This window comes from Callorhinchus milii, unplaced genomic scaffold (genome assembly GCF_018977255.1).
Source record: "Callorhinchus milii isolate IMCB2004 unplaced genomic scaffold, IMCB_Cmil_1.0 Scaffold3, whole genome shotgun sequence".
Lineage (NCBI taxonomy): Eukaryota > Metazoa > Chordata > Chondrichthyes > Chimaeriformes > Callorhinchidae > Callorhinchus > Callorhinchus milii.
Window position 1 is genome coordinate 9,802,141 of NW_024704744.1, and position 22,539 is coordinate 9,824,679.

Sequence of the window (22,539 nt, forward strand, 5' to 3'; positions counted from 1 at the left end):
TTGCCGACAAAATACACAGTCACTCCATGTTGCACTAAATCCTGTGAAGCACTTTCGCATTCTTCTGGCAAAAAAGTCAGCTGCACCAAATCCAAGGATTATTATTATTCAGTGAGGTTGAAGAAATGAAATAAACTCAAATGTCTATAGGTTGGCAGCAACAGCTTGTGTACAGTATAGAATACTTAAACCTGCATGTGTGTGAGAGAGAACGGGTCTGGTTAATGGTTGTGAATGTTTCTTCCACGTTCCAAGAAAAGTGAGTGAGGCATAAACTGTGGAGTTAGAGGTCAGTTAGCCTAAAATCGGTGTGTGCATGGGGGAAGGGGGAAATATACATGAATGAATTGCAGGGAATGCTAAGTGCAAAATACTGCAGATGCTGGAAATCTGAAAGCAAAAACAGAAGTCGCTGGGAACACTCAGCAGGTCAGGCAGCATCTTTGGAGAAAGGAAAGTGAGTCGACGTTTCGGGTCCACGACCCTTCGTCAGAACTCGAATGCTATCCTTGTTGTTGATGATATGAAAAAGGCTATTTATTGTAAACATAATTGTTGGCCACATCATCTGGCAACATAATAATAGCAAATAATATTTGCCTTTGATATAGCAACAATACAATACAAATTTATATTTAATTAGTGCCTTTCATGGCAGGAAGACATATCAAATTGCTCTAGTTCTGGTAGGAACCGAGGGGGCGAAAAGATAATTTCTTCAGACAAACAATCCCCTGGATTAAAAACAAATAGTTCAGTCATTTTACGGCTGTTTGTAGGGCATTGCTGTGTACAAATTAGCTGCTGTTTTTGCATACAAATGCAGTTACGACACTTTACAGGAAACCTTTGTGGAGTACCTGATCAATTTTGACATGATATTATCAAATGCAAGGTTTAATATTAATACAAGTCTCAATTTATACAAGTCACAAATGTGTAAAGTCATACTTATTTTCAATGTCTATGCAGAAAGACTAGGAATAGATTTGGTGCTTGGTTGGGTAATGCCTTCACCTCAATGCTCAATAGTAAGTTCTTGGTTGCATCTGCAGTTCTAGTCATTGTGAGATAACATGCCTGCTAATGCTCCACAGAAGCCCATGAGGTCCATCCACAGTGTTAGAGAGGACAGCTATAAGGAATGATTAGATAAGCTTGGCTTCTTCAGGTTTGAATATAAATATCTCAGTGGGGACCTTGGAAAGATATTATCACGCAATCCATGACTGTTTATAGAACACTGCTGTGCATAATTGGCTGCTGCTTTTGGCCCACAAAATCCACTTTACAATATATTCTGTGAAGTATTTTGAGATGTGATAAGGTGCTATATCAAATGCAAGGATTATTATTATATTCACAATTCTAAATGGGATATCTTGAAGACAGAACAATACTTTGAAATATGCCAAGGCATCAGGACTAGAGAGTATTGGATTGGTGAAGGGCAATATGAGGATACATGTCAGGATGTATTTATTTACATGCATATTGAAAAACAACTAAAGTGGGTTATAAGGAGGGGTGGCTGAAGCTAGAATGGTGGACTAATTTAAGAAAAAGCACGATGCTATAATAGGTGATGATGGGCAGGTATTCTGGAAGGATGCGATCAAATACTCTTTGGGTGAAGAAGACTAAAGGGTCTTCTTCACTCAAATCTCTCTTTTGATTGTATATTTCCTGAAATACGTATTTGAATATAATTTTAATAAAACAATGGCTGAAATTGTTTTTGTTTTTCAACTGTGTGAACGCAGGGGATATTACCCTTTTACCCTTTACTCCCTGTAGGTGATATTATCAGGTACCAGTGTTTCCCTGGTTTCACACTGGTTGGAAATGACCTGTTGACTTGCAGACTGATGACTCAGCTGCAGTTTGAAGGAGCTCCTCCAAAATGTGAAGGTAAATAAAAGTGTTTTAAATTCATCTTAAAATTTGGACTTTCACGGTTAATTTTTCAACAATCAATTTCAAATATTGCAATTCCTGGGATGTAAATCACACACACTCCAGCAGATACTAATAAAATTGTGCTGTAATTTTACCCTGCAGGTTAATATAAAGAGACTTTATCTGTTTTGATATTTTGATAGCCACATCCAATATTATTTTGCTTGAAACTTAAACTCCAAGCTTCTTAAAGCTCAGAAATTGATGCCTCGAATATTGCACATGTCACTTGAATGCTTCTTCTATTGAGAGATCTGAGTGATGTTGCGGTCAAAGAGTTTTAGTGCTCTGTATTCATGGAAAGAAAGGATATTTGCTCATCTAGACAGCTCTTTGATTAATATGGTATACAATCCTTGACATTATGAAATGATTGAGATCAAGATTATTTTGCTTGAACTTAATCATTACAGTCTAATATCACTTTTTATATTCTCATTGTTGCTCATTCTGACATTCTCCCTGGAAATGCATCTGTTCCAGAGCCCTTCCAACTTCCCCTCTTCCAAGGCACGTCTCAAGACCTACCGCTTTTATCTTTCGGTCACCTTTCCTCTCACCCGCACCCCCCCCCCACCACCGGCCCCCCGCCTGCCTGCCGTCAGCTCCCAGCCCCAACTTGGATGCCCATCCAGCACTTTAAAGCTCTGTGGGACATCCTTCCAACATGAAAGGCACTATATAAATGTGTGTTGTATTGTACTGACAGCAGATAAAAGGTTTGGATTGTATGCTCGTCAGTATCGATAATGTGTGTTTCTCTTGCCTTCGTACTCCTCCAATTCCCCTTTTAGTTAACCTCAAATGCCATTTATATAACATCTTGTGCTCATTACTTCGCAATATTTACATTGGCTAATGGCATTTACATGGTGTGACCCATTACCCTGAAGGCATTGTGCCTCTAAGCTCATTACTGGCCAAACCCAGTTCAGACTAATTCCTATTGATATTTGTGATGGATTTACCGTAACCTGACTGCATGTTTTAGCCTAATGTTATTTACTATTTGTGTAATTATCACTGGCTCCCTAGTAAATCGACAGATTAGACTTTTGTTTGTTTTTGTAATGTTCTGCAATGCTTATATTTGCTCCTAGTTGGAAGTTCCAAAAATTATTGAATTTTGATTTTGAACGTTTGATGAGGGTGCAATAGCGAATTTGCATTCTAGAATAGTTGTGTCATTCCCTATTGGTCGAGTTCCCTGCTCTAGCATTGGAGGTTGAGCTCCAACCATTTTGTCCCATTCTCTAGAACTCTGTTTGCCTATAAAATACACTGTACACACATTACATTAGATTTTTTTAAATGCTTCCTCCTGATGTGAAAGGCAATAAAGACAACAACTTCGATTTATATGATGCCCTTCACACACTATACAGGCACTATGTAGCCCTTTATGTCTGTCTCAAATGCAAGGATTATTATTATTTTATTATAATTCCTCCCCAAATCCCTTTCATCTCACTTCATCTAACCCTGCCGTCAAAACCCTTCTAAAAACCTACCTTTTTGAGCATGCCTTCTCTTTTCTTCCAATTTGGCTTGATGTCCTGCATGGTTCACATTGAGACATTTCTTACTTGAAAGACTAAGTGCAAACAGTTGCTAGGGTGGTGTTGGTGCTTACCAGACACAATGGAAAGTTAAGCATTCATTCCCATGCATTGAGATCCTGCAAAGCAGCAGCTGAAAGGACATTGGTGAAAAAAGTAGCAATCCAACACAGCATCTCTGAGCGTTGTCAGTCAACCTTTGATGCTACCATTTTTCTGAAATCAGTGAGGGGTGAGAGGGGTGCGAGAATTCAAACAGCATTCCAGTGACTTTCCCTAAATAAAGAATGCAATGTGCTCAGAAATAGTAGAATTTCCACGCCGAGTCTTGTGTTATGAAGCTCTGGTCCAAATCCCTGACTGTCCAGCACATTGTTATGTCCTCCTGATGTGAAAGGCACATTGTTGTGCCATTGTTGTGTTGTTGTTATTGATTTAATATTTCATTTGTTTTTGAGACTTTCATGTTGTCCTTGTGTTTCATGGTGCCTGATCTTCAGCACAGTGTCCTGTCAACGAAATTCGCACAGTCTCATCTGGAGTGGTTTTAAGCCCAGGATATCCTGACAATTATCCCAACTTCCAAACCTGCTCCTGGACAGTTAAAGTGGAACCTCGCTACAATATTTCTTTTTATGTGGAAATGTTTCAAAGTGAAAAACAGTTTGATGAGCTGGACATTTTTGATGGTAAGTTTTATATTATATATGTGTATATTTAAGCAGTAGAAACAAATGTAGCTAAACTTTAAATAACTCCTCTCTGGAACAATTTGGTGGACCAGGTTGTGCAACAATTGTCTGCTCAATGATAGCTAGGTTTTTGCATTGGGTTTCAGGAACTGCTCGTCATTCAAATTTCCTACACAGCCCAAGCTGTGATTTTACTGTAATGTATCAGCACAGATCCTGAGACTTGGTCTCAATGCCAGGTTAAGGTGATGGGGGGTTTAGCTGGCCAAACTCCAGCAGTACTCCCAACATACTCTTTGGGATCCCCGGGCCTTGGCTCTTGCCAACCTGTACCTAATACTCTCCAGAATTATGTAAGCAGGGTGCATCCCTCCAGGAAGAGAAGTGAGCATTCCCTTTCCAGACACAGGGGAAATTTCCAGGTGGAGGTGGTACACAGAAACTCTCAGTTTGGCTTTCATGTTCATGGTGACAGGTTTCTGCATGTGGCAGGCACCAGTTAGCTAAAAACAAATCCTGATGCATAGGATGTTAACAGAGGCAGAATCAATTAAGATATTGAGAGGGAGGGGGAGACACACACACAGACTTGGGAAGTAAAGGTGTAAAGGGTTATGAAGCAAAGGCAGGGAATTTGAATTAATAGATCTATCATGATCTAATAAACAGATCGGAGAGACTTGACCGGCTCAATGTTTTTGGCTTGTTCCTAAAACCTAAGTACTAAATTTAGCCTCAGATATATCCCAGCCAAACCCAATCCCATCCTCAGTCAATATATGCGTGCATACACACACTTACCATTAATTCTTTAATCAAATTATAAAATGTAACTTTTATTTGAAAGGACAATGATTACATTTTGTTGGGCCCACACAGATGAAACACACCACACACAAATATACCAGATACACAACCACACACACAACACACACAAAAATACCCAACACGTACATGTATTCATAGAATATTTCAATATTCTCTTTGTACTTCAATATGATTCACAGTCAAGGCTAAGTGACAGATTGTTGCAGTACAACCAGCACTGAAGCAGGTAGATGAGATAATAGAGATTTATGTTGTTTTGGGTTGCAGTAAGAATATGCCCACCTGGGACTAGTAAAAATTATCCTAGCAGTCAAGAGCACTATGTAGCCATATATTTTATTTGTAACTCGAAGATGTAAATTCATGAGTTACAGGCTTCAGAACAACTGAAACAAAAGTGAAGCATGCAGCAATTATTTTAAAATCTATTTGTGTAGATAATACTGCAATTGGTACAGGAGAATCCTGTTGGAGCGCAACAGTTGGAAGGATTCATTAAATCCCAGCTAGACTTAAAATAAACTGGGATGGGCATGATCTGCATGGTGATATCGCTGTCACATGACAGGCAATGCCACTACACTTTCACACAGGAAATAACTTATAATCAGGGCACATTATATCATAAGAATCACCCTTACGTTAGGAACCTGGTTCTCAGACGATTGGCGGATCATTTTTCTGGGGAGTAATAATCCCGTCAAAAAGAATAGTAATAATAATTTGGTCACTAAATTCATGACTGTTTGTGGGACACTATTGTGAGCAATCATACAATTATACAGCATATTATACACAAAATATTCAGTCAATTCACTTTACAGCATATTTGGTGAAGTATGTTGAGACTCCTCGAAGATGTGACAACAATAATTTGATGCTACAAACTGTGCAGTGACATCATGTGATCAGTTGTCATGTTGTCATGCTGATCACAATCTATTTTAAGCCTAGCTGGGGCAAGGCGTTATATCAATATTAATATCTATATTAATACTAATACAAAGATTGGTATTATTATTATGTTTGATACAGAGCCTTTCATGTCGGGAGGACGTCTTAAAGCACTTCACTAGATTTACTGTGAAGTATATTGTACAGTGTCTACGTAGTCTTGTCAAAATGGTATCACCTACCCCTAATCGCATGATGGTGCAGACGATACCATTTTGAGGCGTGGCAATTCGAGAAGAGCGACGGCACATTATTACAAAGTACCACAGCATGGTTTGTAACCTGGAGCACGCTCACAGAGCTTGTCGGCTTTCTGTACGCTTTGGGATTTTTTTTGGAATGTACTGTAATTATCAGTATCCACATCACGATGTGAGATCGAGTTATAGCTCCCGTTCTATAACAGGATTCCTTTGTACAAATTGCAGTACAGAACCCGAAAGTAGATTTTAAAAGAATAATAGCATACAACAAAACAACATAAAAAAAACTTATATAGAACCTACCTAATCAGGAGGACATCCCAAAGCACTAGACAAATATTGATAGGCATTGTGGCTGAGGGTAGGACCTTAGTTGAGTGAGGAGAGCAAAGATAACCGAAAACACAGTCAAAGAGATACATATTGATGCATACCCAGCTCCATGGGACGTCCACCCGACATGAAAGGCACTATACAAATGTAATTTTGTGTTGTATTGCACCTTGAAAGAAGAGAGGGACGGAGGAAATTGGAAGGACCCAGGGAATGGAGTTCCAGTGAGCGGACAGCTAGAGTGAAAGCCTATGTGAGACAGTGGGGCAGATAGGGTGGGCGATGTGGAGTGTCGGCCGAGTGAGGGGGGTGGCCACATTGGTGAGGTTGACGATGGTTGAAGAGGTAGGGTGGGACGAGACCATGGAGGAGTTTCTACTATTTTGTAGTATTATTTTTAACTTGTTTATTACTTGCCTGCCAATTCACTGTGTTTACATTTCTTTTTACTTCCGAAAGGACCCACAGGCCAGAGCCCATTGTTGGTTTCTCTCAGTGGAAACTACACAGGACCAATGAATTTCTCAAGCACGGGCAACCAACTGTATCTGCGCTGGTCGACTGATCATGCCACCAGCAAAAAGGGATTCAAAATCCGATACACAGGTATGGAGCACTAATACCTTCTACAGCTTGCAAGTCTTTAAATTTATTTAGAAAATTGTTAAGTTTGCTAATGTGAAACACGATGAAATTGAAAGCAAAAGGTTGCATCCTGTGGATTATACCAAAAGTATTTCTTCTGCTGGCTTTTGAGCAGTTGGAATGTTTCAGCTGCCGAGACAATGTGGGACGTAGGATCGTAATAAAGGATGGAACAAGAAAATAATAATGATCTCTGCATTTGATATAGCGCTTTATCACATCTTCTAGACATCCCAAAGCTCTTCACAGAACACACTTTACAGTATATTCTGTGAAGCGCTTTGGGATGTCCTCCCGACGTGAAAAGCGCTATATCAAATGCAAGGATTATTATTATTATTATTATTATTATTATTATTATATACTGTAAAGTGAATTGACTGTATATTTTGTGGGCGAAAGGGCTGTTTTGTCATCGCGCTTGCTCCTGCACTTAGTTTCCCCATCAGGATCTTTTCTGCTTCCTTGTCCGTGTCCATCCACTCCCCCTCCCATCCCACTCTCCCTCCCACTCCCTACCCATTGCCCTTCCCACCCAACTTTCCTTCGCTCTCCACCTTGCACTCCCCATCATGTTTACCTCTTCCCATCAGAGACTTTGTCCCTCTCCTCCTACCCCTTCCACTCCCACTGCCACTCTCCCTCTCTGAACTCATTTCCTCTCCCATGCCCACTTTTGCTCAACCAACACATTTTCTATTCTTTTTCCCACTCCATCCCACTTCTCAGATCTTCAATTAGACGCTTTCTTGTACTTACTTAAAACTTCAAAGGAAAACAATCTGATTTCTAGAATATCTGCTATCCGTATTCAGTTCTCTTAGATTGTTTACCATTATTGCAGCACCACTTACCATTGTGTCCATTGAGTCTGAAGATAGGGCTCTCTATTAATATCTTTACAACCGGCAGTGCTTTGAGAAATGGAGGTCTTGGTCCTCGTTCAAAAGCATTTCCATTTCAAATTATATAACGGTGGAGGGTCATCAAAACACAAAAAGAGACAGAAAGAACAGAGTTAACAGTGCATCCAGGTGCAATATTTTAGTTTTAATGCTTATACTTCCTCAAGGGAAATAACTGTCTGCTCGCTGGTTGCTTAAGTTTTCAGCTCCAGCTTTGTGACACTGAATAAAGCAATGCAGATATTAGGCATATCTTTATTACTCCAAAGTGAAGCCAATACAGTTAAACAATAAACTGCCGTGTTTGCCTACACAACAACATTCCCTTTATTTCTAATGCATCCCATACTTCACAACAGTTCCGTTAAGTAAAAGGCAATGTATAAATTCCTCTGATCCAGCTCCTCGCTTTGACTTTTTTTCCCTTTTCTCTCTTTGTGTCTATTTTTTTCTGTCCTATTTGTGATTTGAACCTCACTCTATTCCAACAAATAGAATCAAACAGTTTATTTCCCTCATTTCTCCCTGTTCCTGCTCCCACTTTCCAAATGTGGCTGAAACACAGAAAGAAAGCCTTTCAGGGATTATTTCCAGCTATTGAATGGCTAAAGATCTGAAGACTGATATACATGGTCACACGAAGATGGGAGTCAGTCATTATGTGATGTGTTTTTCGATTGGATAAGTGAGCTCATCACTAGCATCTCAGAGGAAATTACTGAAGCAAAATAACTGCGCTGTTGAAGTGTGCCAGGACATGTGAAAGAAATAAGGCGAAGTAATACAGTAAACATTCTTGCATTTGGTTTAGCACCTATAAAGTTTCAAAGTGCTTCATGTAAAGTGTAGTGGCTGTTTATTTGTAGGTGAATGTGACAGTCAATTGGTACACAGCAATGACCCAAATAGTGTCATGGGATCTTCACCTTCACCTTTACAGGAGTGTCAACCTAAGCTGGAAGCTCAAAGTCCCAGCTTGGGGCTCGAACCAACACTCTCTCACCCAGGAGTGCTAGCAACTAAACCAGACTGACCAACATTTGACATTTCAACCTTTTTATTAAGACGAGTGCTAGCTTTTACTGCAAATCTTGGCAGTAATTTGCCATTCTGCTGCTTGATCAATCTGCCTAGCCTCCTGTGTGGTTGCACAACCTTGACAGAGTGGGGGAATGAAGATAAAGAGTAGTTCCATACATGAAACAAAGTATATTCCCAGCTAACGAATACTAATAACACGGCACCAGAAATTTACTGATGATGAAAAAGCAGTAGGTATTAAATGTGAAACAGCTCTTATTAATTTTCACATTTCTTCACATAGATCTTCAGGTCTGGGAGTATGGTCGCATATTACAGTCATTTAGTCATCTCCAGGGCCAGTTGCTGTTTTTAATTATCTCTCATTTTTTTCTTTCTTATGAACTTTCTCACGGATTCCAATCATATTTCTTCCTTTCTTTCCCTCCGCTACCATTTGTGCCACCGGGGACAGAGATTTGCAGGATTTAGGCCAAATTGACACTGGGCTGAGTAATCAGTGTGCTGGAATGCTATTTAATAATAATAATAATCTTTGCATTTGATATAGCACTTTATCATGTCTTTCGAGGCATCTCAAAAAGCTTCACAGAACATACTGTAAAGTGAATTGACTATATTTTAAGAGAAAAATACTATTTAATGCAACAAAAAGCAGAACATAATAATAATAATCCTTGCATTTGATATAGCGCTTTTCATATCTTCTACACATCTCAAAGCGCTTCACAGAATATATTGTAAAGTGAAGTGACAGTATATTTGTGGACGAAATGCACAATAAAAATAAAAATAATAAAAGCAGAAAAAGAATTATCACACGCTGCTGTTAAGTGGGAATCGGCATTGACCTACGTAATACACAGTCACACCACTTATGTAGTATGTCCTGTGAAGCTCTTTGAATCGTCCTCTTGACGCGAAAGACATTATATCAAATATAAGGATTATTATTATTATAATCCAAGAGGCTGAAAATGTTTTGAAAGCAGGTTTCGAACTAAACCATCGTACCGAACTTGGAGAGAGTGGGGAAAGTAGTCTGTTGGCTGCCAAACTGGTTGATAATTGAAGATAGGTTTCGATTTGGATTTTCTACTGATGGAATAATAACAAACAGTCTTTTTGTCTCAAATTGAGGGTAAAGCTTCCTCCCACTTGGCTGCTATTAGCTCCGCAAGCCAAAGGTCTAATGAGTAGAATGGTCCTAGCTAGAAAAGCGACAGAAAGCCTGTCAGACAGTGCTTTCAATGGCAAGTAAATCAGTTTTAGCTGTTTAAATTCCAGAGCAACCCAATTCTGGTTCCCCAAAGACTTGGTTCTCATAATACTCTCTGGTATTAGGTAAACAGATTGTGTCTCTCTAGGGAGAGAATGTGCATTCCATTTCAGAGAGTTGAAAGTTCCGTGTGTAGGTGGCCGACATACATGGTTTTCTCAGTCCAGTTTGGTTACTCTTAAACCTGGTGATGGATTACCACATAAGTCAGGCATCCAACTGATCAAACCCAAATGACCTGAAAGTCTACTTTTGGGACAGCATAAAAGTGTGAAAGAAACATGCATTGGAAACGTGTGGCGGTTGCACATGCAGAAGACATTAATTTGACTTCCACAACAGAAAACATTATAATATGTAATGAGTTCAGCTCGGTTGTACAGACTCGGCACCCACAGGCCATCACTCATGCAAAAAAGCTGTGAGCATCTCTTTGATTTGTTTTTTATTTTACATTCTGCAGATGCATTGCCCTGATTATTGCATTGCACAGCCACCCAATGGAACATGCAAATATAACTGTATCTTTGTCTTATAAAAAGCAAATTGATATTAACTCAACATAAGAATAAAGTACAGAAGAGACACATTTTTTTTCTATGTTGAGACAGGCTCCTGGTCCTATGAGACTAGACGTTTATTGATTCTCTTCTGTTGCAGAAGGCTGTTACTGTTCCCAGCTAATTTCTCAACAACAGATCAGCTGATGCAAAAACGTATTGGATCATTGGCAATTCCAGCAGATATCCCACCACCATAACTTGAGCTTGATTATATCTGTGTGTGTCTGTGGGGGGGGGGGTGACTTTTCATCCCTCCCACACTCTCATTCACATATGTGGATAGAAATTCATCCAGCTCTATATTTGCATTATTTGTCCTGGATAAGAGCTAACTTTCTCCAGTTGAGGCCTTCCTGATTGGCTCCCATCAGCACCTCCACACCTCAGGCACTGGCAGGATCACCATTCATGAATGCACTCTCCACCTCACCGAGCTAGTCTGGAACCTTGGGGTCTTGTTTGATCTTCAATTATCTTTCCTACCCCACATCCGTGCCATGACCCACTCTGCCTTCCCCCACCTTATCACCCGGCTCCGCCAACGCCTCTCCCCTCAGGCCGCTGAAACCCTAATCCACACATTTATTGCATCTAGGCTTGACTATGCCAACTCCTTGCTTATCAGACTTCTCATCTCTTCCCTCCGCAAGCTGCAAATCATCCAAAACTCTGCAGCTGGTGTCCTCTCCTGCACCAGGCTCCATGACCCCATCACACTCCCCCTAGCCTGGCTCCACTGACTCCCCAACCCCCAGACAATTGAGTTCAAAATCCTGGTCCTCGCCTTCAAAGCCCTGCACGGCCTTGCTCTTTCCTACTTCTGTGACCTGATAATGCCATATTAACCTATCTGCTGCCTCCGCTCAGCGGGCCCCCACCCAGCCCACCCCACCATCAGTGGTTGGGCGTTCAGCCTCACTCCCACCCTTTGAAACTCCATTCCACAGTCCCTTCGCATGCTCCCTCCCTTGCCTCCTTCAAGGCAGATCTCAAGACCCTCCTCTTTGACTGCACCTTCAGCCACCCTTCTACCCTCCCTGCCCTCCTGATGCCAACCCCCTGTTTGGATCCAAATCCCTGACTGTCCTCCCGAACATGAGTCACTATAAAATTGTAATTTGTTGTTGTATTTACTTCATTTTTTCAGAGCATCCAAAATTCAGTTAATTGTTGAATTCAGTTATGATAATAAATAATAATAATCCTTGCATTTGATATGGTGCCTTATCATGACTTCCAGACATCTCAAAACGCTTCGCAGAATATACTGTAATTTGCACAACTTTACAGGGACTGCACTGCCTTTAGTAGCTGGAATTTTGCAGAGTGGCTTTTCTGGAGCACTCGGCTCTGAAATCAGCCAAACATTTTAGCAGCAAAACATAATAATAATAATAATCCTTGTCCTTGACATAACCACCCACATCGTCAAGACATCCCAAAACTCTTCACAATCTATTCTTCACAGAACAGTCCTGAGCTCAGTGGTTAGAGAACTTGCGTTGCAAGCGGGAGACCTGGGTTTGATTCCCGGCAGGGCGAAATGTTGGGCAAGTTTGCCTACTCCACACGCTGCCCCACTGAGTCCTGCTGATGAGCCAGGCTGGCAGATCCATCATGAGCAATGCCTTGGAGTATTACAGACTGATCAGCAGGACTCAGTGGGGCAAAAACTACTCCATTATCCTAGCAGTAAGTAGCGACCTGGTTGTTAGTTGATTGCCAGATCGCTTTCTGGGGGAAGTAATCCCTTCAAAATAAATAAATAATAATTTGGTCACTCGGTGGGACGCTGCTGTGCGCAATTAGCTGCCGTGTTTCGCCCACAAAATATACAGTCAATTCACTTTACAGTATATTCTGTGAAGTGCTTTGAGACGTCTCGAAGATGCAACAAGGGGCCACATTAAATACAAGGTCTACAGCACCACCATTATTTTGTAGGTGAAAATTTGAAAATGTTTTCGAAAATGTTTTCAAAATGTTCATATTTCTGAAAAAAAATGTCCAAAATTTGAGGTAATGTTTGGATGGGGGAGGGTGGTGGTCATAGTAGAAACATAAACAATCTCAACTAGGCTGCTTATGGCAGTTGCGAACCAGCTGTGTGCGTTCTCTGCAGATTATAAAGCCAGAGTGTATTTGATTAGTCGCCTCATGGTGGTGCTCACAGATGTCTCGAGCGAGTCGGTTAACTGCAAAGACTGTTTTCTGTCATTCTCAGAGGAAACGTACAGAAAAATAAATGCTTTTGAATCTTTTTGCAATTCTGGATATTTAGGAATGCTCAGTAAATAATTTTCTAAGGTTCTGCCAAGTTTTAAGACTTTTGACCATGAGAAATTTGAAACCTCAGGCACAGTAATGGGGAAACAAATAGCGGGCAAGAAGGAGAGGTTTTTTTGCTTGAGGGATATGAGAATAGAATAAAGATGGGTTCATTCCTTCAACTGTCAAAATATTTCCACTTGTAATCAAGAATAATAGGTATTCCTGAATTTTCCTGGGACGGAAATAGTGATTGAACTTGATTCAGACTAACTGAGGGAGATAGAAAAGATTGAAGAGATGTTCCTTTGAGCAGCACCGATAGAGCAGAATTTCACAGGTCAGAATACCTGGCCAAATACTGACTTGAATCTGATTTTTCTGGTCTCGATCACGGCTGTCTGGGGAGGCTAAAGAGACCTGAACATGCGACACAGGAAGAGGAGACTTAGGACCAGAGGCAGAGTCAGATGTCAGTGGGGAGAAAATAATCAAACACATAAATACATATATATATATGTGAAAATATATGTTCTGATGGATGTTGTATTCAGTTTTCTAGACAAACATTACTCTATTTGAGTGGTTTGGGAGCATCTTCAGTAACCTGGCGTGAACCAAAGGTTCTGCCTGTACGCTAAAGGGCAATGGAACATTTCCATCAAGGGCTGTTTGGCTGCTCAAAGAAAATAAAAAGCACATCTGGGAACTGCTGCCCTCAGTCCATTTGTGGTTTGCCTTCACAGAAGAGTTATAATGTGAGAAAGAAAGATGATAAAGAATGGCTCGTGGCAACAACAAAAGTGATAGTGCACAATGAAAATAAAACATTGATTTTTTTTAGCTACTTGATATTGAGTCAACAATTATCCAAACAAATTGAATTTCAAAGTGTCTCAAGTACGTACAGAAAATTCCAGAAGTCCTCAATGAATCTCTGAAATACCGATCCTTATAAACATTGTTCCCAGGCAGGCTTTCATCTTTGTTTTATGGAGTTTTATTTTCCTGCACTTTCTTTTTGTTTTGCATCAGGAATCTTTGTGGCTGCAGAGATTCTTGTTCATAAACTGCACCTGCCAGAACAGTATTGACTGCAATTGGTGAAGAGCAATAGCTCACACCATTAGCCATGAAGTAAATGACCAAATTTGGCCAAGAAACCAGGTGGAGCTCCTATGTTTCGAATTGTGCCCTGGGATATCTAATATCCATCTGAACAAGCAGACTGCACCTCATTTTATCATCTCATTTGAAGTATGGCACGTTCTATGGTGGAACGCTGCACCAAGACTGTACTGGAGCGTCAGGCTAATCTGTGATCTTAAAGTCCCAATTTAGGACTTGAATCTGAAACTTTCTGACTTGGAGACCAGAATGCTGCCAACTGAGCCAGGCTGGCATCCAATGATTAATGCTGAGTAACCAAAAGGTGCTCTTGAGGAAAGGTTGGACAACCTGAGAGTGTCCTCCAGATCAATGACAGGCTAAGAGTAGCTCTTCTAAATCTGGTAAATAGGATTGATTGAATAAGATTCAAGGAATTTAACTAATTACTGTGATGCTTTGGGTAGCTACATATTGATATCAGATGTGTTAAAGGCCTGCAATGTGATCAGCAAAGAATAGGTTGGAATTCATTCTTGTGATGAGTGTATTGGGGCAGCTTGTGACTTGATATGGAATTGTAGAATGACAGAAGACTCAAGGAAAGCTCACCTAAATTGCATTTATTATTTTCACCTGCTTATACTCCACTTCTCTATCCAACCCTTCATTCAGCTGGCTCCGGCCTCCTAAACATCCCTCACCCCCTCCGCTCCACCATCAGTGCCCTGCTTTCAACTATTACGCTCTGAGAGTCTGGAACTCTCTGCCTCAATCCCTCCACCTTGATCCTCCTTGTATATCTTCAAATCACATTCTTCGACATGCCATCCCTCTCTCCCAGTCTCAGTGTCAAACTCTGCCACTGTTAAGCATGAAAAAGCACTGTAGCTACCTCAAGTAAAGGATGCTATATAAATGCAAGTTGTTGTTGTTTTCCATACTTTTTTTGACCTAGTGCCTCATGACGTTTTCATGACGAAGGCGGAAGCTATGGATGTAAATGGCCAGATCTTAGATTTTATCTGGAATGTGTGTTTCAGCTTCAAGATCCATATAAACATTGTTGAGAAAATCATTGAACCGATCTCTCTTGAAGGAGCAGTAAGACAAGGTTGTTCATTGTCACCTACTTTATTTGATGTGTCCATCACTGTTGTGTTGATGGCGGGCTAATAAAAGGGACTAATTGAAAATGTCTGTTGCAGGGGTTTCAGATGGAATTGCAGTGATTCCATTTTTAGACAATACTGTTGGCGGTTACTTGCCTGGTGATCTTGTGAGCAGCAGTCGCCATCTTGAACCCTGGACACTGAGTGAACATGATGCTGAGTGCCCCAAATGTAGTATTCTAGACTGTGCAGCTCAAGAGTGGAACAACAACAACAACTTGCACTTATGTAATGCAAGTTGTTGCTGTTGATGAAGATATCGTCTTGAAGATACAAGAGGCTTTCGGACCAATTCTTGATTTGTATCTGTACCTGGGGATTGCGGTGCATACCAATATGTATTGCACTTGGACTTCTAGAACATCAAGATGGCTGGCAATTCACAAGTTGCCCAATATAGGTTCTTCCACCACCATAAGGTAGATGTCCTTGATGGGGAATCTTTGTTGCTTCAATGACAGTTGCTCGAAGGTGTTACCTGGAATCCTTGTTCATAAGCACAGGCTGATATAAGTGAGGGCTCAGATCTGTGCTTGTTAGATGTCTAGTGACCAACTGCTGACTACCTTCCTTGGTGGATGATGTAAAGAAGATTTGCTTGTAACTAAGTCAGCTCGCAGGTGATATGCATGTCAATGGAAGATCAGAGTTGAGTCTATTTTCTGTGATGGTCTCAGTAGTCTGATGCCTGAGCAGATCAGTCTGTAATACTCCAAGGCACTGTTCATGATGGATCTGCGAGCCTGGCTCATCAGCAGGACTCAGTGGGGCAGAAATTCTTCATACTCAACACCTGTTAACTCTGCAAGTAAAAGCCCTAACAGTTAGTGTGGTCATAACTGAGTAAGCAACATGAAGACTGCCAGTGTTTGTCATGTTAAGCTGCACAGTTTTAACTGGTTAATCTCCTGTAGCAACCCAATGCACACTCATGCGTCCTCAAGTCTTGACTTTTCCTAAATTCTCCAGGATTATGTAAGCAGGCAATGTGCATCCCTCCGGGGAGAGATTGTGCATTCCGTGTAAAAAAAACAAAATGCTTAGTGATGTGGAACTCTTAGTGGTTTGGTTTAAAGATTTTTGTATATTTTGATAGGTTTCCACATTTGTTAAGGATGACCAAAGAAAATATGATAGATTATGTACATTTTTTATTTTAATTTTTTATTGTTAAAAAAGGCTAATTCTCCAACTTTACAGGTCTGAACTCATTGATTCTTAAATTAAATGCTCTGCTGTAGTTTATAATATCACACAACCTTTTATAATGATTGAATTCTCTATATTAGAATATGGCTGCCACATATTCAGAGCAGCTAATATCTCTTTACTTTATAATGGCTCATAGCTCCTTACAGTGATGGTTTCAATGCATTATTCCAAATGGCTTCCACCGCAGGCTAATGTCTCTGCAATTTACAATGCCTCCTTCTTATTTACAATGGATCACATTTCTTCACACTGTGAACAATGTTCGCAGAAGCTTAGGCAGATTCTCAACATCATGCATTCCTAAAGTAATAAAAGTGATCAATTCCATCTAGGGAATTATTGATCAGGACCCTTTATGAATGGTGGTCATGGGATCTATAATGTCCACCTGAAAAGGTGGATGGGACCTTGGTTTAATTTTTCATGTGAATGATGTGGCACTTGAATTTTCTTCCCAATATAGTAACAAAAATGATTACCATCTGAGATGAAGTAAATATTAATTCTTGCTCTGAGGTGCTGAAAGATGCACCCTGGCATGAGTAGGTAGTGATTTATTGGCAATGCAGGGCTCCCCCAATACTCCATTGGAGTGTTAGCCTAGACTCTGATTTCAAGGTACTGATGTAAGGCTTGAACCCACAACGTTGTGTCTCAGAGGCGAGAGTGCTACCAGATGAACCAAGCTGATATTTATTTGCATTTGTTGCAAATAGAAAGATTGTTCGCCATAAACTGTTGAATGAGCAGTGGAAACTGACTCTTGAGTCAGAAAGAAAGAAAGAAAGAAAGAAAGAAAGAAAGAAAGAAAGAAAGAAAGAAAGAAAGAAAGAAAGAAAGAAAGAAAGAAAGAAAGAAAGAAAGAAAGAAAGAAAAGACATACCATACAAAATTACATTTGTATAGTGCCTTTCATGTCGAGAGAATTTTCCAAGGCGCTGGGACATACATGGCTGAGGCATGGCAGGACCCTTTCTTTGAGGATTCATGAGGGAGAAGGAAATAGAAGGATATAGGAGATTGGATTAAGAGGGATGAAGTCTTGTGAGGAGTATAATCATTGCCGCGGACTAGTTGGGCTGAATGACCTTTTTCTGTGCTGTAAATAGGTTCTATTTAATTCTGTGCAAAGCTTCCTGATATATGTAGAAGGTCGAAACAATATAACAGAGATGATTGGATTAAACCATATTCACTTCATTGCGTGAACCACCGGTAATGGCACTTAGGTGATCTCTTGCGTATTGCAATCCATACAAACATTACCGTGACTGTGAGCGCAAGAAACAACCTGAAAAGACTGATTTGCATTTTGTCCTAATAAGTTAATGGTATTGTGGAGCATTACATCTGACTTGAGGGCTTCCTTTGAAAAGCAATATCCTCTCGTGAGCGAAATATTTACATGAAGGATGTAACACTTACATTTTCTTCCAAATATAATAAAAAAAATTGCCATCTGGGATGAAATAAATATTAATTCTTGCCTCTGAGATGCTGAAAGAAGCATCCTGGTGTGAGTGGGTACTCACTTAATGGCAAGAAACCAACACTCAAGCAGCTGCTAAATCGTGAGTAACCTGGACTATTCACAGATCCCCCTGTGTGTCTGGGCTAACTTTGCTGTGTATTTTCAGCTCATGTATAGTGTTAATATTTCAGTAAAAACTCCACTCAAATATGAGATGTAACATTTTTACTGTAATAGTATCCCATAATTATTCAAATAGCTAGAATCACATTGTTAATAATATTAGAATGATAAAAAATAAAATTGCATTAACTGTAAACACTTTTTTGGGCTGAATGCTACCTTCAGTTTTTCAGCTTATTTTTCTTCACTATTCTCTTTGCCTGTTTTAAGCATAATTGTGCTTTGTCAATACTTGATATTTCCACCAGTTCCCATTGTTGTTTTGGAATTGGGAAACAATTAAAACAAAATCTTAATAATAATAATTAATAACAATCCATATACTTGGTATAGCTCCTTTCATATCAGGAGGATGTCTCAAAATGCTTCACAAGATACACTGTAAAGTGGAGTGACTGTTTTATAGGTGAACATGGCAACCAATTTGTACAGAGCAATGCCCCTGCCATGATGCGAGTGATCGATTTTATCTGGGGGAATATCAGACAGGACATGGTGGGGAGAGGGAGAGAAACTCACTTCTCTTTTCTAACTTTTGATTGACTGGAAACTGTCTTCTGTTTGAAAGCTCAGACTTGGAATGATTGATATGGCAAGTATCATAGCAAACTTGTTCAGGGTGTTCAAAGCATGAACTGATTGTCGGCTTGACAGGAGGGTGGAAAACACGATATTTTCGACTGCATTGGCGTAGAAATGTACATCTCAAATCCAGCTAGTAATCTGATGTGTGTCGCTGACATGGAGAAACTCCTCCTCAGCGTGCCGGGAATTCGGTGGAATGGTCGTCCTGCGGGTTAACAATGTGCACATCTGGTAACCGGCAAGATTGAGTATATACCAACACCACATTTTCGACTCCCAGAATGTAATGACGGTGAATACTAAATTAATTTCGATTTTGCCACATCTCTGAACATTTGTGTTGAAATCTAGCAGTGAATCTACTGTTGTTCTGTGCTTCTAGCCTCCTATTGCAGTTTGAACAGTATCCCTTTGAACGGCGGTGTGCTGAACAAGACAGTGGGCTCACTTGGTAGCACTCTGCACTTTTACTGTAACCCGGGGTACAGAATGGTTGGTAAGAGCAATGCCACCTGCAGACGCTTTCGCAACGGCCTATTCAAGTGGGATTCCTCAGTGCCACTCTGCCAAGGTAAGACATACTCGTACCATCGATGGCAAGCAAGTATTGTCGCTTTCCGTGCATTTCAGTGACATTTCCACTTGGAACTCTGCTTGCGTTAAAGAGATATTTACTATCATAATTAGCTGCTATTTGTAATATTGTCAGTGACACTAATTGAATGCAGTGCATTGACATTTTGCGGCATACACGTGTTTCCCCCCCAGTGCTGAGATTTGCTCTGCAAGACGTATGGACCTGGGGCTAGTGCTGATGATGTTTAATGGGCTTGGATCGCTGGGGGAGTAGTAGCTGAAACACTTGATACAACAAGCAACATATGTTTTTAACCTCAGTAACGTGCAACCTAAATATAACCCCTGCTCGCATGTGCTAGGGAGTTTTACTGGAAGTGTCATTCAACTTGTGAGCTCTGTTTGTTACTGAGGGATACATTTTGTCAAAGGCATTCCAGGAATCATGGATCACACAACTTGCTGTGGTTGTTCTGTTGATTGGGTGGGCAGCAATGGAGAGGTAGGGTGGGTACATGTGGGGTCTAAAGGGTCTATTTAATTTGAACCTTGCAGGGCTTTTTTATAAGGTGAATACATAATTGAAAGCTTTTAGCATAGGGAATCCAGAACAAGTGGAACATAATCTTAATAATAAGTAGAACCAAGCTGATTGAAAGTGAATCCAGAATATATTTCTTTAAGCAAGAGGTTGTCGGAATGTGCTGTGCAGAATCAATTGAGCTATTTTAAAGGAGTTATAGGTAAATACGTGGGAAGAAAAGGTGTCTTGGGGTTATGTAGTCAAGGTAACAATGTTCACTTATATTTTCTTTCAGTTATTTTTGTTCAGTGCTCTGAAACATTGAAAACGTGCTCCATTAAATACAAATATGATTAGTATTACTGAAAGATTTAAAAGAGCTGTCAAGAAAGAGCAAAATAGCAGATCCATTTTGAAAGGCCAAATGGTCTGCTTGTGTTTTGCTATGTTAAATAATCATAATAATTATTCTTGCATTTCATGTAGTGCCTTATCACATCATCAAGTTGTCTCAAACCCTTCACAGATTTTTTTTTAACTGTGAAGTGGAGTCACTGTGTATTGTAGGCAAACATGGCAGCCAATTTGCAACCAGGAGTATCCCACACACAGCCATCAAGCGAGTGACCAATTTTATCTGAGGGTTTGCTGGCCAGGAGATCAGGAGAAACTCCATTCTCATTTCAAATAGTGTCATGGGATCTTTAACATCTACCTGACCAGGTAGGCGGGACCTCAGTTTAACATCTCATCTGATGCACAGCACGTCCGATGTTCTCCCAAAACTACATTTAAATGTTCCATCAATGTTACTGACAGATTCTAACACTGATGTACAGCAGGAGGATTACTTAAAAGTTGCCTTGACACCTTTCTCATAAAGAAAAGGCACAATAATGGAGACACTGACACTCCTCACTTTCATACCTTCACTTCACGGAATCGCTGCCACTTTTCACTCAGAAAGAGTGACGTGAAAGTTTTTACACCTGGCAAGTGGGGTTTCCATGAGATGTCTATCAATGGGACACCAGTAGCACACAAAAGGTCAAAGCTAATTCCTGCACTAATATAGAGTATGAGCCTGAGCTGATTGAAAGTGAATCCAGAATATAGTTTTTCATGCAAGAAGTTGAGAGTGTGCAATGCAGCTCTTCAGAAGCCATGAATGCAGAATCGATTGTTTATTTTTGAAAGAGTTAGAGATAAATACTTGAGAACAAGAGGTAACTGGAGACATATGAATTAAAAGTAACAACATTCACTCATTTTATTTTAGTTATTTTTGTTAAGTGGCAAAAAACAAGAACAATAACTTGCATTTATATAGCGTATAGCGCCCCTCATACAGAATAGCATCCGAGAGCGCTTGACAGTGGCAGAGCATCACGCCGAGACCAAGGGAGGGGGAGGTGATGTTCGAAGAGAAAGGTCTTCAGGTGCGACTTGAAGATGAGGAAGAAGGTGGAGGGATAGAGGAAAGGATTTGAAGACTCGTGTGAGGATCTTGAAATCAATCCATTCGGTGATGGGAGCCAGTGGAGCCTGGCTAGAACTGGTGTGATGCGGATAGGGAGTTTATTGCCCTATGGGTTCAGCAAAGTGTGACCTTCCTGACAGCTGCTGAGTGTGTGATTCTGTGAACATTGTGTGTCTCCGCACCCTGTTGTTCTCATGCAGAGCTGGGATCCATTCTAATAGCTCAGAGGTTCCCTTATCTGAAAAGTTGTTTTATCTCACTGTTTGAAGAAAAAATTATGGTATATTTAGTGTTCACAAATCTGTGCTTTAAATAGCAGTAGTAGCTAGTCTTGGATATATTATTGTTATATAATGCATAACTCGCTTTAAAATGCACAAAATATCTTGTCTACTCAAGAATTGGAGTGTTCCTATGCTGCCACCCTGTGATCATTAGTGATATTGCACATAGATTCAACCGTTCGTTGCTTTTTGTCTTGTCTCTCTGTGCTGACATGTGCCTAATAACTCTTAGGGAGAGAGTGTGCATTTCATTCCAAACACAAATACATTTCCCATGGGTAGGTGGCATATACATGTGGAACTCTCAGTCTGGTTACGATACTCTTAAACATGGTGATGGGTTTCTGCCTGTGTCAGATACCTGGCTGACCAAAACANTTTTTTCCCATAAAAAACATTTTGAAGGAAGACTGACACACATTGTGTGTGCACCAACAAAGCATACAACTAAAAGTAGCAGAAATGCACAACAACAAAAAAGCTCTTATTTGGTGCCTTTCATGTAGGAAAACGTCTCAAAGTGCTTCACGATTTCTGAGTGGAAGCCCGAGCTAGGGGAAGGTGGACAAAGGCACAGTTGAAAATGTTTTCAGGCAGTTTGTGAAAGCAGAGGTGGAGGTATTTTGGAACAGAGCTCCAGAGAGCAGGGGCAAAGTGGCTGAAAGCTCATCCGCTGATGGATAATAATAATAATAATAATCCTTGCATTTGATATAG

At 40.3% G+C, this 22,539-nt stretch overlaps 1 protein-coding gene across 1 annotated transcript in view; it reads left to right on the top strand.

Annotated features, from left to right (window-relative positions):
• LOC103179026 (CUB and sushi domain-containing protein 1) overlaps nt 1-22,539 on the top strand; it is a 1,038,598-nt gene that overhangs the window by 931,933 nt on the left and 84,126 nt on the right. The window contains exons 46-49 of the mRNA XM_042332909.1: nt 1,798-1,911; nt 4,019-4,207; nt 6,988-7,134; nt 19,342-19,530. Coding sequence (XP_042188843.1) covers nt 1,798-1,911; nt 4,019-4,207; nt 6,988-7,134; nt 19,342-19,530 — 639 coding nt within the window. The remainder of the gene's footprint in view (nt 1-1,797; nt 1,912-4,018; nt 4,208-6,987; nt 7,135-19,341; nt 19,531-22,539) is intronic.